This window comes from Pavona decussata, unplaced genomic scaffold, assembly GCF_977016875.1.
Source record: "Pavona decussata unplaced genomic scaffold, jaPavDecu1.1 SCAFFOLD_215, whole genome shotgun sequence".
In the NCBI taxonomy this organism is placed as follows: Eukaryota; Metazoa; Cnidaria; class Anthozoa; order Scleractinia; family Agariciidae; genus Pavona; species Pavona decussata.
In genome coordinates this window covers 338,272-355,706 of record NW_028145620.1, presented here as the reverse complement: position 1 = coordinate 355,706, position 17,435 = coordinate 338,272, and the positions used below count along the sequence as shown (strand labels likewise).

Sequence of the window (17,435 nt, the reverse complement as noted above, 5' to 3'; positions counted from 1 at the left end):
GCACATCCCTCACTGGACCTCTGGTGTCTTCTGATTGACGTTAGGGACCTTAAGCAGAGATGACGACGACGCCGACGAAAATGGAACTTAACCTTCGCGTCTTCTGAATAAATTCGCGAAGTTTATACTCTCTAAGGTTGTGTAATGTGGCCGACTATCAAGGACCTAACGTCGTAGGGGCGCCTTTAAAGTTCAGAAAGAGAAAAGAAAATTAATCATCATGCGTTCACGTTCTCCATAAAACCTTAAATTTGGTCATTTCACGTTGTTGTTTTGCAGAGGACGGCAAAGAAATGTACCAAAGTGTATAATGCACGTGCAGAGCCAGTGTTTTGCTAATTCAAACTATTGTTTTCTGACATCCTCGTTGACGTCGTCGTCGTCGCTGCTTAAGGTCCCTATTGATTGATTGATTGATTGATTGACTAATTGTTTATTTTGTTTTCAGTGTATTACGTCAGAAGCCCAGAGTGGTGTTAAACGTGGCGCATTCACTCATCAGCCATCTCTCTCCTTTCCTGAGGCAAATCGATTATGCCTTGGACTGGATGCACGTGGAAGCCGGCAGAGCAGTTTACAGGTGCTATTTTTTTGTCTGCAAGCCAAATTCAGAAAGAGTATCTAAAAATGCATGCATGTGAAACGCACTCCGCTTACATGTGTACTACTCGGAAGTTGCTGTTATTGTTTTTTATTTTATTTTTTTTTTTGCGCCGAGGTATTTTCAACGAAATTCGCAACTGTTTGCATCTTTTAAAACTAAACTTTTCATAGGAGACTATGTTTGAATTTATCCATAGTTCTGAAAATTGTCTGCAGATTTATGTTAATTACACCAATACAAAGGATTTAACCGTGGAAATTGGCTGGTTTTGAATTGCAGACAAGGCGAACAGTCCAACTGTATTTATATTGTGTTAAATGGCCGTCTGCGATCAGTTGTTACGCTGAGCAATGGTAAGAAGGAACTGGACCGCGAGGCTGGCCGCGGAGAACTCATGGGCGTGGTAAGTTTCAGCCGCAGCAAACGTTTCTAAGATTGTACACAGTATTTCTTGCATAACAATGTTGGACGCACGGCTAAACGTCATTCAACGTGACGCAACATTCATCCAACTAAAAATGAACGTTTGGCGACAACTTTTAGTATTAAGGGCATGAGAAAGACGAAGCATTGTGTAATGAGTTTATTAAAAGTTCGATTAACTCGAACGATTTCTTGAACGATTTCAGGTGGAAGTTCTAACACAAGCTCCGAGAGCGACGACTGTTTACGCCATTCGGTTTGTCTATTTTGTTGCGTCTTTTTGTGCTTTTTTTTGTGTGTTTTCCTGTTTGTTTTGGTTGTATTAAGGAGTTTTTGAGGATAGGAACCGGAAAAACTGGTTTTCCTTTTGAGCTGTTAGGGAACTTAAAACATACGTCATGAGCCTCGGACGGCAAATAAAATTGGTGTCTAATGTTTCCTTTTCTAGCCGCGTGTTTGCTCTTCACCACGGATGGGAAAAGCTCTTTTTTGACGTCTGTGGCTTCACGTTTCAAACACGATGGCGTCAAATCGCTGTAAAACTAAATGAAGAGCGAAATTTAATTGCCGGTTGCCGTCTGTGGCTCGCGAACGTCTATGCTTAAGTTCCCTAATTAATTGTAAGAAACCTTCATTGTCAGGGCGTTCTGTGCGTGTAGGTGTATGTTTTTTTCATGCGTTTATCGGCTATCGGCTTAGTAATTCACGATGGCGCGTGAGAAGGTCCCTCTTAACTTAAGTTGGTTTGTGCAACTGGCGCCAGAACCTTAAAACCAGTTATCTACTTTCTGATAGAATTTGCTTTCTTCGCTGTCACTTGAACTGTGCAGAAGTGTAACATTTTATAATCAAATCATTATTTCCTCGTAGGGATACGGAGTTGGCGGTTCTTCCGGATGGACTACTTAATACAATTAAGAGACATTTTCCACAGGTAAACTTGGCTTCCTTTGCTGGCTTTTGAATGCTGTATGTCTAAAGTGAAATCTTCGGTAGAATGTATGTGAACCTTATAATAATCCCCTCGCTAACATTACGCTATGTGCGATGTCATCTTCCTTTATCTTCAACTTTCTACTTTCCTGTGAACGCGCTCTTTCAGTATTTAGGGAGTCAGACGCAATTAACACTCTGACGAGGTCATTGACTCACTTGTTTTTGTCGTAGTCCTATACCCGTGGCAAACTAAGTTCAGCTTAGTTATATTACATTCTCCACCCTTGCATTTACTATCTTTCTGTAGTTCGCATATAACCTGTTCTCCTTGTTCTTTAGGTCGTTGCACGCCTGATTCATCTGCTAGGTGAAAGACTGCTTGGACAGTACAGACGGAGAAATGCAAGAAGTGAAACATTTCTCGGTATGGCGGCACAAAGTAACTTTCCCAACATTCAGACCGTTAGTTTTTCATTTTTACAACATTTTGTTTTCTATGATCTCGTTCCTGTCGCTGTTGTTGCTGCTTAACGTTCCAAACCTCTTTTTACCACGCGGATAAATTGCTCCTGTCAAATTACTAAAAGGAACTCAACAAAATTCTGGCATATTGGCAGGCATCTTATCCAGGAAGGGATAAAGAAAATCTCCGGCTTAATTCTGTGGAATGTGTCTGAAATTCGCGATTTCTCAACTATTTTGCACGCACTTTTATTTTGTTTTTGTTTCTTAGAAAATCATATGCCGGTGGATAATCAGATTTTTGGCGGATCAAATCTCGGCACAGTGGCCATTGTACCTGCGTCTGAAGATGTACCCATATCCAATTTCTCATTTGAACTCAGTTTAGCTCTTCACTCTATAGGTAAGTAAGAGAAGCGAACGAACAAACAAGCCAACCATCTATGCAAACAAAGAATCAAACGAACATCACACAAGCAGCAAGCTAGCAAAGATGTAGCCTGCAAGCTCAGATCCCTTCGACCTTCCTAGAAAAATCGGGAAGAGGACCATTTTTCTCGGAATATCGAAGGATTCTCTGCTCGCAGGGTAGCAAAGAAGAAGCTACCTAGACAACCAACCAACCAACTTATAAACAAACAAACTGCATGGTAATCAGTGAGAAAACCGCGTCGTAAATCGCTAAGCATTTTACGGTGGTCCTTATTCTTTGAACGATTGCTGATTTGTTTAAACATATAACTTCCTTACAAACTCACAATCCCTTTGAATATTTACAAACTGGAGGCTGATCTGGTTATTGCCTCCCTTCCCCCCCCCCCCCCCCCCCCCCCTCCCCCCACAAGTGGTAGTGGTTCATAAAGCGAATAGTTCATTCCTTAATTCTAGATCCCACCTCACTGACTACAGCCTTAACTGGACGATGGTATTTATGTGATAGAAGAAGTTTCATTGTATTTCTGTTCATATATAATAACTAGCAGTAATGGAAAGGATCCCAGCTTTGATGGTAACGTTCTTTGTCTTGTTTCCAGGCTTCACTCTTTTGTTGACCAGCTCTTTGGTCCGTAGTAGGCTTGGTAGCTCAGCCATGGACAGGTAAGTGAATACCATCCGTGCAGTGAAATTATGAACTTTACAAAAAGTCTGTAAACATAGGACTTTTATGTGGTTATTCTGACACTGTTTTTAGCTGGATAGTTAACTCGCTATCTTTGCCTGTCCTCGACCGTGATGCCCAGGGTTTATTCAAGAGCTTTTGGCATTGCTCTTGTAGAAATACAGTTGCATATAGAATTAACACTAGTGGTGGATCACGTGTAGCCTGCCACATAGACGTTAAAAGCTGTAAAGGGAAGGCGGAAATCGGACACGCGCGCGAAGCGCGTGGAGCCCTGTCCCCTTATAGGGCTTGCACTTAAATCTGTATGTAGCCTAAAATATATAGAATATTTTAGGTCTTCTACCATGAACAGGTCCTCTTAAATGTGCAAAGGGGGCTCATTGTGCCCCATAATCTATTTTCTAGAATTAACTGTACTCAGGGATGCGTGTTTAATATATATTTTTTTGTATTGATAGCATGAATGAGTACCGCCTGTCCAGCTGGCTAGGCCAACAAGAAGATCTTCATCGCATAGTCTTGTATCAGGCCGACACTTTCATGTCTGCTTGGACAAAACGCTGCATTAGACAAGTAAGCAGATTTGGTTTTTTAACTTCCTTTATTTTGTTATCAGCCGTGAGAAAAATCTTGGGTTGGGACAAAATATGACTTAGGGGGTGTTTGCATGGTACCGGCGCGACCTTCGTCTCGGTACGAGTTCACTCTGGTTACCCTCTTGTGTCTCTCTATTCGTTTACATGATACCAGCACAAGATCTCATATCGGTACGAGTTCACTCCGGTTACCCTCTTGTGTCTCTCTATTCGTTTACATGATACCAGCACAAGATCTCATATCGATGCGAGTTCACTCCGGTTACCCTCTTGTGTCTCTCTATTCGTTTACATGATACCAGCACAAGATCTCATATCGATGCGAGTTCACGCCGGTCACTGTACCGGAGCGAGATTTTCATTCCTGTACGAAAACTCATTCCGCACTACGACTGTTCGTTCAGCCATGAAATCACCTTTCCGGGAGTCTTGAACAGGTAGCGCATGCGTATTCTCCGACATCCAATCCAAGATGGCGTCACAGTCACGTTGGCCGGCATGAAGTGCCCCTTCTCGTAAACGCGGAATGAAATCACGTTGCCATACCGGTTTGGAACTCGCACCGGTGCGCGTTTTCACATGTAAACACTCCCTAAGTTAAAAACAAACAAGGCCTCTCCACTTTGAAAGTTTGAATGTGGGTTAGGTTAACTAGTGTTACCTATAACTGTCGACAGTGAGCGGTTTTACGGAGATGCTTTGCTTTGTTTGTCTCTTTTTGTTTGTCTTTTAGTGACGCAATGTTTAGACGTGGCCTAAATAAAGCAGACTCCAAATAATTTATTTACCAAACATACTGTAGCCTAAATAGTTTCTAGCGAGAGGTCTGATTGGAAGTCTCACGTAATAGCCACTCAGAGCCTTTAAAGGCCAGTCACGTCACTTTTGATACCTACGTTTCGTGTCACGCATTCATGCTTTAAATGCAGCCGATGGTAACACATTGCCAAGAGCAAGCAAGGACTCCAACAAAAACTATTAATGTGGACTATTCCCTTTCTCGTTTAGGCGGACTGTATTGTCATAGTTGGTGTAGCGGACAACAGACCTACTGTTGGACAGGTATTGGGGAGAATGAGTTTGTAGCTTTGGTTTTTGATCGGAGTAGACGACATGAAAGGTCGCCTCTTCCTATTATTGCAGCAGCTGTAACGACTGTTATAAAGGAAGTTGAATATTTTTCAATTTATGTTTCTTGATAATATTACTCGACAATGACGTTAAGCGATCGTCGAAACGTCGTCGCATTTGAAACTTTTGACCAAGAGGATTTTAAGCTTTTCAATTTTTTCGCAATGTTTTATAGTTAAATTGTTTAGCCAATCTCTTGTTCTACGTAATTTGTGTTTCACTTGCTAAAGTACGTAAACTAAAGGCCTACAAAATTTATAAAGCATTAAAAATACCCACACACAACTCTTCGTTTTGACTTTTCCCAGCCATGACGATGACTTACTAAGAGTTAAAAACATTTTTTTTTTTTGTTGAACAGTCATTAGTTATTTATTTTTTCTTAAACAGTGTGCGTGTGTCGGTTTATTGGCAGCTTGTAACTTTCTTTAGCTTCTGTAACACTGTTATTTGTGCGGTAGGTTTAATTGTTTTTCTTCATTTTTTTCAGCTTGAGATGCAACTGGAAAACATCGGCGTTCGTTCTCAAAAGGAGCTCATTCTCCTGCACCGTGAAGACGCCTCCAAAGGATTCCGCATTTCAAATACTGTAGACTGGCTCAACGCGCGAGGCTGGATATGCGCTCATCATCATGTTAGTTTATAACTTTACTGTTACATCTTTTGTTCTTGTTAATGAGTAAACTTTTATTCCAAATTCACGACAGCAACTGAATCTGCAGTAATACGGTGTAGTTACAAAGTTAATTAAGTTAAATAGCAGTAACAATTTACGAAAGAAAATTTTTAAAAAAAGTTTAAGGCAAAGTCGGCGAAAAGGAAATACGGACAAACAATCCCAGCAGCAAAACAAGAATGGAGAAGGAATCAACGTAATTGACTGTGTTTAGTACCCACGAGGCTACACCAATGATAAATAAATAACTGTCTTACGGAACTCGTGGATAAACAAGCTATATACTTACTTAAGGTGTAGGGATTCTTCTAATCTGCTTCACGGTGAAGAAACCGCTCGAAGCACCGGCCATGATGCTTACCGATGAGCCCACTGCAACTTACCTTACCGTAGGTAACGAAGGTGGTCAATTACTCATTTTCATTCTCATCGCAGGTTCGATGTCCAAAGAAAATTTTTGGAAGGCGGCCTCTGTCTGAAAAGGTAGGAAACCATACGTATGAACGCTTGAAACATTCATCTATGTGCTCTTTAATAATGCATTTGTTTTGTTTATTTTGCTGACTGCAGTACGCACAGGATCCCTCAAGTTATCCTACACCAGACAAGTGAGTGAATTTGCCAGCTCTGTATTCTTTCTTTTTCCACTGAAGAGGTATCAGTACTGGGCCATGATTCATAAACGAATATTTGGTTTAATCAACTGGGTTGGTAAGGTAATTTGGCTACTGTAGATTCCGTCTGAGGAAAGGCTTACGCTCGAAACGTCAGCTCTGGAATCTCTGTACGGTGACCAATTTACTTTGTCTACTTATTTGAAAGTGTTCCTTTCCACTCCCCCATCAACGCAGCTCCACAGTTTCCCTAGAAACTAACTTTTCAACTGCATTCATAAAACCATCTTAATTGCGATAAAACTTGTTCTGAGTATTGCATGTTTCAATACCAAAGCCTGTTGTTTAGAAGCTAAGTGAGCTGAGGAGAGCTGTATGAATACGGCCCTGGCTGAACGTAAAACAAGGCGATGTTATATGTATTGCTTCATTATTTTCATCGGTTTTTGTGAGCCAGGTTTGTCCATGTGTAATGTCTATGTGTGGATGCAATAGCACCAAGTTTTATAGGTGCTACGCGTCTTGTTTGTACCGTGGACAAGTATGTGTTGGAGGTTTAATATTGGGGTGTTTGATTTTATCGAAAAGACCTCCATTTTGCAACAGTTTATTTACTCACCTTGACAAACCTTTTTTTTTATCGACAAAAAACACTTATTCCCATCGCTTGCTTGGGTAACGTCTATGAAAGTAACCCGAAAGGCAAAAAAGTCAAAGAAGGGAAACCAATCAGATTGTGGGGATTTGGCTCATTCCGAGAGCTCCCCTGGCAATAAAATCCTGTTATTTTAAACCTCCCGACTAAAGCGCTCTTTTCAAGCCAAGTCGTGCTGATAAGAAACCGCTCGTGATATCTCGGAAATGCACAGAAATAACCTACCTATACCGCGAGTAACAATTTTCGACGTATTTCACTCCTTCAGAAACTCGGATTTTTCACGTCTCGCCCGAAGACTGACAGGGACATCCGTTGGATTGATTCTTGGCGGAGGCGGAGTCAGGTAAATACTTTAACTATTTTCATCTTTGATTTTTCATCTTTGATAAGGTAAATACGTTTCTTATTCATTTAATCTCAGGAAGGAGGTTAATAAGATCTCTCTCTTTTAGTCCTTTGAGCCCCCAGTGGGGCATAGGGCCGCAGGTTAATAAGATCCGAGCCTTGAAATTAGACTTTTGAACTAAAACAAAGATGTGTTCTATGTGGAATCTTTTTTCTATTTTTTTCCTTTCAGGGGATTATCCCATGTTGGAGTCATCAAAGCGTTAGAAGAAGCAGGTAAGTCCTTTTTATGTATTTATTTACTTATGTATTTATTTATTTATTTATTTATTTATTTATTTGTTTATTTATTTATTTATTTATTCGGCACTGAAGGTGATGTTACTCGATATTCCTTCTGTAAGATTTAATGGCAAACCCTTGCAGTTTTTTTTTCCTGACAGTTGTGTGGTTTATAAAGCGGTAAATTCACATTGAGAGGGGCGAATAACCCAGACTAAAACGAGCACAATACCCCCCGAGGTTCATTTTCTCTATGATTCTCTATGATTTCTCTATGATTCGCCCCCTTCAAGTTAACGAGCAGACCTCTATTCCGTTCAGAGGACAGCCCCAATGAAATTCGTACCGCTCATGCTTATTTGAATAACAATGCGTAATTTGACAGGCCTAAAACATTGCATTTACTGCAAGTGAATGTCGCGAGAACAATAGGCATTTTGGGCGATGAGCGTGAACCATAGTTAATTAAGGGACTCGTTATGAAACCTTCAAGTTAACGAGCAGACCTCTATTCCGTTCAGAGGACAGCCCCAATGAAATTCGTACCGCTCATGCTTATTTGAATAACAATGCGTAATTTGACAGGCCTAAAACATTGCATTTACTGCAAGTGAATGTCGCGAGAACAATAGGCATTTTGGGCGATGAGTGTGAACCATAGTTAATTAAGGGACTCGTTATGAAACCTTGCCATGTCAACAATGGTGCTACAATTTATGTTGGAAGGGCCACGACCGTGCACAATCCTTCACAAGGTTTCATAACCATTGCCCTTTTTAACTATAGTGTCGGTGAACAGGGTTATTTTTAAGATAGTGAGCGGTAATAACGAGTTGAAACTTTCTTGCAGGGATTCCTATTGACATGGTGGGCGGTACCAGCATGGGATCTTTTGTTGGCGCAGCCTATGCCGAGTCCGGTGATGTCACCAAAATGTGCCAGAAGGTCCGCGAGTGGTCATTGGTAAGGGATCGTACTCTTCCTTGTCTTTCTCTCTCTATTCCTCACCGCCGTGCAGTACAGTCGAGCTAAGGCCCAATCTTAAATATAGTGGAACTCGGCTAACTCGAACTCCCAAGCTAAGGGAAATCAACATACTTCGAGTTAGCAAGGGTTCTAGTTAGCAGGGTTGGTGCTGAATTTCAAATTTCCTGTTAACAGTTAATAAAATATCGTCGTTGGTTTTATCACTCTTTTACAACCACGAGCCACTTGGGTACAATTAGTCTTTTTTGTAACAGCACTTTAGCTAACTCTTAGGTTGCGAATTATTTTTAGCCACAATTTTAAGAACATATAAAGGACAAAATAGTCTGAGATCTAGTTAAGGAGGTTTCCGTGCATAGAAAACACGTTAACAATAAGATTTTGACACGTCAACCAGCTATGTTTTGACATTTTGAGGTTTACCGGCCGACGTCTTTACAACAGAGTTGAAGTTGTCGGGCTGATTTGAGCCAAAGGAAAGTAAAATTAGTTCGAGTTAGCTGATAGTAAATGACTGAAAATTGAGGTCAAATCCAGGGAAAATAGGATTTTGTTCGAGTTAGTTAACTGAGTTTGAGTTAGCGCGGTTCTACTGTGTGGTGCCTAACAGTCATTTTTTTTTTCTTCATTTCTAGGACATGACGTCAATTTTCAAGAAAATCCTGGATCTAACGTATCCGTTCACCTCCATGTTTTTCGGTGAGATGATGATGATGATGATGATGATGATGATTATTATTATTTTTGTTTTTTTCTTACCTTCCTCTGCTACCTTATTCCTGGCGTTGACTTATCATTTTCCCTTGTCTGCAGGAAGCGGATTTAATGCGAGCATAAGAAGTACATTCGGAGAGCGGCAAATTGAGGTACATTATCCTTCTATTATTATACACTACATGTTACAAGCGGATGACTGTAGTCCATTAAGTTGCGTGTTGTGGGCTTTTGGTGTACCGTTGAGCACATCGCCCATTAGAAATGAAATTCAGTAGTTTGAAACCTGTAACCAGTTTTATGAAAGACAGTGGAACGACTTGAGTTGACGTCGACAGCTCATGCTGGTCGCGTCAAGCGTAACTAATTTGGACATGTCACAATGTCGGATGTGCGACTACTTTTGGATTGGGTGGGAACATCTTGCAGAAACAAAAAGCCGAAGGAAGCAAAATTTCCAGAAGGCGGAACTCGTTGTTGAGCGACTTACGTGAAGAAAAGAAAATTCTGTTTCAAAAAGTCACAAGCGTTTAATGGTCAAACGGAGGCTGTAGGAGTTACGACATCTTAACGTCTTTTATCTGTCCGTTTGGTGACGTGCATTGGAAGACTTTGTTAGCGAGTTGGCCTTTCTAAGTTGCGATTGCTTGCATCTCCGTTTTTCTCCGGAACACCTGGCTTTCTCTGAGTTACATTATAGACCATTTGTGACAAATTATTTTGAAAGCCTTAAGGTAGCGCTACACTATTCAATGCTTCCTGTAGCGTGTCTCGCAACGAGCAAAAATCGACTGCTGGAGAAAGGGGCTACTACCAATACTTGCGCTGCGGCGTCGCGAAATTAGCTACAGGAAACCTGCGGGCACAACATTGCAAAACTTGCATTTCGGTTTAACTTTTGCTACGATCGTGCCAACGCTGCAACGATTTTTTTTTCAAAGCGTCGACTAGTGTGGGAACTTTCCTTCAACTTTTTTAAACAATTTATTTATCATTGTTATTATTTATAGATTTACTTGTTTGTTTGTTGTTGTCTGCTTGTTCGTTTTTGTTTTGCACAAATCAGCGCCAGCATCAATAATCCTTTTTGAGTGTATTCTTTCTTTCAATTGCAAACTGTTGGGTTGACTGGCTGTAAATTGTTTTTTTTTTTGTTTTTTTTTTTTTGGTTATTAAATGAATTCTAACTAAATTGATTCTACACTGATATTGTCAGTGTTTAAGGACAAAATCAGTTCAGGTTTGTGTTCAGCTGTTAATTTGACGGTTTCTCTGCAGGATCTGTTGCTGCCTTACTTTTGTATCACGACTGACATCACTTCATCGAGAATGAGAGTGCATACCGACGGTAAGTCGTATTTTGATTGATCCACACAGTATAAACTGAGTTTTGGAAGTGTAAACTGCATCAACAGGGAGACCCTAGTCGTAGTTTATAAAGAGAACCTATTGAAGACAGCTTTTCAAGGACAGAAACAATACGAACAACCGAGAAGTTATGGATCTGCTTTCATATGTCTGTCTCTCCAAGCAAATTTACGAAAGAAAGGATTGTGCTAATTGCAAAATTAACCAACATCTGTTGACCTTTTCAGGGTGTCTATGGCGTTATATCCGCGCCAGCATGTCCCTTTCAGGGTACCTACCTCCGCTGTGTGATCCAAAAGACGGACATCTCTTATTGGACGGTGGATACGTCAATAATTTACCTGGTGAGTGTATTCTTTACTCTCACTAAATATTCTCGATTCAGTCTTTTTGTCAAACAGTACCTTTAAGATTGGAAAAGAGCCTTAGCATCAGGAGGCTGACAGTCTTAATTTTACTATATGTAGTCGTTCTTCTATTCTCCTACAGCATTCAAATTTTTTTTCGATTTGAAATAAACTTGAGCTTAGAATCATAATAAAATTCATCTTCTGGAAAAAAAAATGAGACGGGGGAGGGGTAGATGATTCGCGTAAGGGTCGTTTACATGTGGAAAAACGATGGCGGGGCGCTAACAAAAATAAGTACAGTTCTATGCGAGTTTTACCTATTACTTCCTGGGTGCATTCACGCCTCTTATCCCAAAAAGAAAACAAAAGAGTAATCGTGTCCACCCAATTGTTACGTGTAATCGACTCGCTAAGGCCTTACCGTACCTCAGTGTTTTTAGACCAAGCATGCTTCATTTAGCGATCAGTTGTCTAGCTGGTTTCTTTATGAGTCAATCAATCTATTTGGCGTGCGTTTCCGTTTTAAGGATTGTGTAGCCTAAATACGTGCACATGTAAAGGTAAAATGCAAAGCACGTTAAGGAACAGGAATAGAAATTAGCACTCGAAATTCTCTGCACCACTGAAGTTGTGTTCCTCGCTTCTTTGTAGTACAGTCGACTCCCGATAACTCGAACCATTAATGGAAATTGAAAAAGGTTCGTATTATCAGGAGTTGAGAACAAATGACCTGTCATATAGTGTCACCTTTGAATAAAATTTAATTATAGAGAAGTCGAGTGAAAATGGAACAATATTTCCAAATTATAAATGAGAACGCAACGTAACGTGAGTCAAAGCAAAGCAAAGAAACAGGAAAAGAGTAGGTACTGCGAACTTGAACTGGACTGACACATTTTGTTAATACAAAAAAAAAAAAAAAAAAAAAGACAAAGAATACGAAGGCTGCTTTAAAATAAATTCAATGTTTTGAACTGCAGTACTGTTTGTTTTGACCTGTCACGTCTTGACAAGCAATTATATAGAAAGTGACATCAAGGGAAACAAAAAGTGCTTCGAGTTAGCGGTGGGTTCGAGTTACCGAGGGTGAAATTACCGTGAATGTATGACGGAAATCCAGGGGAAAACGATTTTGGTTTGATTTAGCGCGAGGTTCGAGTTAGCGAGCGTTCTAGTTATCGGGAGTCGACTGTATACATAGTGTTTTAATAAAGAAAATTCCCTCCATCCATTCATATGTACTTGTGGTTACCACCTTCATTTTATGATATTTGTTTTTAGCTGATGTGATGAAAACCATGGGCGCTCAGACGATCATAGCAATCGATGTAGGATCGGAGGATCCCGACGACCTAACGAACTACGGCGACCAGTTGTCGGGTTGGTGGCTATTGTGGAACAAGTGGAATCCTTTCGCGGAAACCGTTAAGGTAATGGAATTCGGCAGAATCACCTCCACTGGCTCTGGTGCAAATTGTAAGGTCCATTAGAGCCTTTCCACTCCCTGACTTTCGTGAAAAGAAGAAATGTGAACTTCTACAGACAGGCTAAAATACATTGCAAAATATCAACAAGTAAACTCGATTACGAAACAAGTATCATTATCAATAACACTATACAGCAACCAAACCGAATCACAAAGAAATGACGTGAATCAAATTGCTATTTGTCTTTTATTTTGACCCCCCCCCCCCCCCCCCGAAAAAAAAGGCGATATTACGGAGCTTGAAATCACCGCTAAACGGACAAAATTCTGACTCAAGCCCGCAATGACTTTAAACACGGGTGCTTTTGCTGATGGTAAAGATCAATAGCCACCGAAATGCGTCAGTAAATTAGCATGAAACAATATTTGAATTTTTTAACTTGAGTTGCTAACTTTCCCTCAGAGACAACAGGTAGATTGGATTCGCTTCGAAATATTGTGATGCTGTTGCCTTTTAAATCCTCTACAAAAGATTAAATTAAGATAAGAATGGTATCACCTACCATCACTGAAATGTTATTAATGAAAAAAAAAACAAAACGTTTTTTTGTTTCAGATTCCTGACATGGCGGAAATTCAGTCCCGTTTGGCGTATGTGTCGTGTGTCAGACAACTCGCCGAAGTAAAAGAAAGTAGTTACTGCGAGTACATTAGACCTCCTATTGACAGGTAATCAATACACTGCTTGATACATTGACTGACTTGGTGATTTGTTGATTGAAGAATAGCGAGATTGGTTAGTTTTTTTTTTTCTTTTTTGTGGATTAGGGGTACACTTGCACATTTACTCGTGGTTGTTTCGTTTTTTGATCCTGATTGATTGATTGATTGATTGATTGATTGATTGATTGATTGATTGATTGATTGATTGATTGATTGATTGAGTGATTGAGTGAGGGATTGATTGGTTGATTGATTGAATGATTCATTGATTGACTGACTGATTAATTTGATTGTGGGCTGACAGGTTCAAGACATTGGAGTTTGGACGCTTTGATGAGATTGTGGTAAGTTAAACTTAACTGAATAACAGTTACAAGTAAAACTCCCTCAGTGAGCAAATGGCGCCTTTTTAAGCCATTAGCCATTTTTTTCACTTTTTACTACTGTAACACGAGCATTTTTTTTTTTTTTTACTTTTTACCACTGTAACGCGAGATTGCCATCGTATAGGCCATGTCCACACGTATCCGGAAATTTTTTTTTCCGCAAATATTTTTTTGCGGATGCGAAAATTTTCGCGTCCACACGCAGCGTATTCGAATCGTTTTCAGCCGTCCACACGTATCCGATTGTATCCGGAAATTTTCTGATTTGCTCTAGTTCGCAGTTCTAAAATTCTCTCTCCATTCTTCTTCGATCGTTGTGCCACTGATAAAATTGTCCCCCTATGCGCTTGTCCTTCTTGGTTGCATCCAGAATAACAATCTCAAAACATCCTGTCGATCTCTAATGTATTGGTTGGGTAAATTTATCGCAGCTGCATTGATCTGAACGCATGATATCAAACTAGAAATCAGAGCAACTAACAAAGAAGCTACAACCCGGCTTGCTGTACGCCATGTTTGTTTATAATGCTCGCCGTGAAGACTGGATCCAAGAGAATGACGAAAGCGTATTCAAAAATTTCCGGATACGACCGTCCACACGTATACGTATTCGTATCGGATAAAAAAATTTCCACCCTGGAGAGCGTTTTCAAAAATTTCCGGATACGGCCGGAAAATACGCTGGATACGTGTGGACGCAAGCCGTATTCGTAAAAAAAAAATGGCGTTTTCACAAATTTCCGGATACGTGTGGACGACACCTTAGTCAGGTACAGTGGCACTGTTGAGTGCCCCTAGTATGTATTCAAAAAATTTCGCGATTCTCTTTTTCTCAACTGGCTCCTTTTAAGTATAAGATTGTTTGATACCATCTGTTTTAAGTATGCTGTTTGTTTTGCTTTTGCTACTGTTGTTGTTGATGATGATCAAGTACGCTGTAGAGAAGGCCAACGTTTAATCTGCTGGACAGAGACATAATGTAATAAACAAATACTGTTAAAAACAAACAAACTAAAATAGGAACGCCATAATGCATATCAACTGTTGAAACAGAGAACAGTGTTATCGATCTTACCTTTTCCTCTCAGGACGTGGGTTATCATCACGGCAAGACAGTGTTTAGCGGCTGGGTCAAAGGAAACAGATTACCCGAAATCCTCAGAGAGCACCAATCAAGGAGTCACATGACCCACGTGTACGCCACTGCACATCCTGATTGGAAGGTAAACTTTCCGTTTAAATCAATCTCCAAGGCCTTTTTGAAGATTCTCTTTTCTTGTTTGACGTGAATGGTACGGATGGAGTAGGCGCGTATTAAGGGTAATAAGCGATTGTTTATAAGTATTTTCGTGTAAGGTATTTGAATTATTTGAAAATCGCACAGTCGTACCTGAAGTCATCTCAGTGTTGTTAAGTTTGGAGTTTTGCTGGCTGACTATTAGAATGAAACTTAATTCTTATCGGTCTCATTCAACATTGTCTGGTTGTAAAAGGGTGAGTCAACAGAGAATTGGTTTCCGTTGTAAGTACACACTTTTATAATGAGGATTGAGAATTTTATGAGGTTATTTACCAAGGGAAATTAAAAGGCCATGTCATTTTTGCGGAATGCTTCTGTATTGAAGTGTTTGGCTACTTACAACATAACACATTAGAATAAGTTTTCACAGCCCCAAAGAGAATAAGACGGCCAGATAAGCGACCCATCCCGCCGAGGCGTTTCCTAACTTGTGATCTTGTCAGCTAATAAATAACCAAACTTTAATTTAGTGGTGAAACAGAAACAGTAGTTAACGTTTGGTCAGTCTTGAATAGGACAACTACCAGAATCCTTCTGGTTTTTGTTTTCTCGTGCTAATTAGAGCTATTGTTCTTTGCTATCCACTGGGATTATAAAATTTGAATTTGAAAAGGAAAACAAAATGAATTCTGGTAGTTGTAGTAAAATGACGCCATCATGAAAATGGCTTATTATCGTTAATCGACCACCGAACAACTAGGCCGAGTTAATAAACGACACGTATTTGGGTGATTTAAATGAGAAAGTTCGTTTGTCTAATTCTACTACCTGATTTCATTCCTTCAAGATGTCCTCCAGCACTACCTTCACCAATTTAGCAGAGCAGATATCCCGGATTGAGCCTCCTTACCCTCACGACTGGTTACCATACTCCTCCTCGGAAGACATGCTCAGCACCAGTGCCCCAGTTGGTCACCATATGTTTTCGGCCTCCGAAGACGACGACGAATACGAAGATGACGAGACCGAGGTGCGTGTAAGACCGAGAACAGGGTCCCTTTCCGAGCATGAAGATCTACTAGCTCTTAAGGCGCAGGCGCAAGCAGTAATTAGACGCGAAGAAGCTGGATATGACGTAAGTAAATTTGATTTGTGTCACACGGATTCCTGCTTGGTGGAACATTATATTTTTGTGGGTTACTGTTGTCTCTTTTGAGTCTTCGCTTGTGGTTTGATCTGTCAAATAAAAGCTATTGAGCAGACTTTTCATAAAAAAAATTGTCAAGCATAAAAACAGAAAAACAAAAACAAAAAATGAAATTAGAGTTAGGAACTAATTTCTATTAGATCATTTGATCATTTCATTGATTGATTGATTGATTGATTGATTGATTGATTTGCAGTCGGATGATACCTATCTGCGAAGACGAATGCACCCACTCAGAGTCGACAGTGATTCGTAAAACTCCAGAAACCTTTGCAGAGGAGCGCAGATTCCCTGGGTTTCTTTGTTCTCTTCAGCTGGACTCTCAGTTGGACCTGGAGCGAATGGGGCTACGGACCGTTAATACCGTCCCCATCCTATCTCGACGCTTCGTGAGAGAACTGCTGCTCGAATTCGTTGTGACTTCTAGGTCATTTGTCATGATTGTCACATATTGTACTACCGCGCCTTTTTGACGTTTACAATCGCAGACATTTAGTTTTGATACCAAAATCGCTCTGGCTAAGATAGTCAACTCCGCTTTGCTATTTAGATACAAGTGTCACGTGGGGTGTGAGCGTTGTTTCACTTTGTGTTATGAGTGAAATGTATTTTCCGTGTGAGCTCTGGAGCTGCTGTGGTGTGTGATGTTTGTTTGTAACCGCGCGTGTGTCTTTGTGTGGCGGGGTGCGAGGAGGGGGGGGGGGGGGGGGGATGGTTGGGGGGTTGAGGAGGGTCTTCTCTGTCAAGACAGCTGGTGAGCGCCGGTGACAAGCATGAGTATTTAAAAAAGGTGACGTTATCCTTAACTTCAAGCGAATTCCAAAGAGGAGCAATTCAATTTGAGGAGAGGTTCAACACACATAGAAACGTACTTAACGCATCTCTTAGATTTGTTTTTAAAGTTTAAGCCACCATGAGTTATTTTTGTAGAACGAGTATATTTTAAAAGGCAACAGGCGGGTAACTGAGGCAAATTCTACACCGAAGTTTAGCATTGTAACAGAGGAATGTACCAGGTGAGAATCTGGAACCTGGAATATTGCTTTAAAATTCTCCCATGCGAAAACTAATTTGTTTTTGTTTTATTTTCATTTCTGGCTATTTTTAGTGAGTTCTGTTTTCATCCGGATATCTGTTCGGTGTCATCAAACTTTGGGCAACATTAGTACTCAAAGAGTTAATTA

At 40.3% G+C, this 17,435-nt stretch overlaps 1 protein-coding gene across 1 annotated transcript; it reads left to right on the top strand.

The window, feature by feature from the left end:
* The first annotated feature begins 447 nt into the window (after window positions 1-447).
* On the top strand, window positions 448-16,954 carry LOC146459848 (patatin-like phospholipase domain-containing protein 6). Its single transcript, XM_085088652.1, has 25 exons — window positions 448-580; window positions 884-1,007; window positions 1,234-1,283; window positions 1,898-1,961; window positions 2,303-2,387; window positions 2,697-2,828; window positions 3,460-3,523; window positions 4,007-4,121; window positions 5,153-5,206; window positions 5,766-5,909; window positions 6,387-6,434; window positions 6,522-6,559; window positions 7,489-7,566; window positions 7,801-7,844; window positions 8,701-8,813; window positions 9,473-9,536; window positions 9,651-9,703; window positions 10,830-10,899; window positions 11,147-11,263; window positions 12,551-12,699; window positions 13,312-13,424; window positions 13,723-13,762; window positions 14,893-15,027; window positions 15,892-16,179; window positions 16,448-16,954. The coding sequence occupies exons 1-25, from the start codon at window positions 549-551 to the stop codon at window positions 16,505-16,507; spliced, it is 2,274 nt and encodes a 757-aa protein (XP_084944778.1). The 5' UTR covers window positions 448-548; the 3' UTR covers window positions 16,508-16,954.
* Window positions 16,955-17,435: the final 481 nt, after the last annotated feature.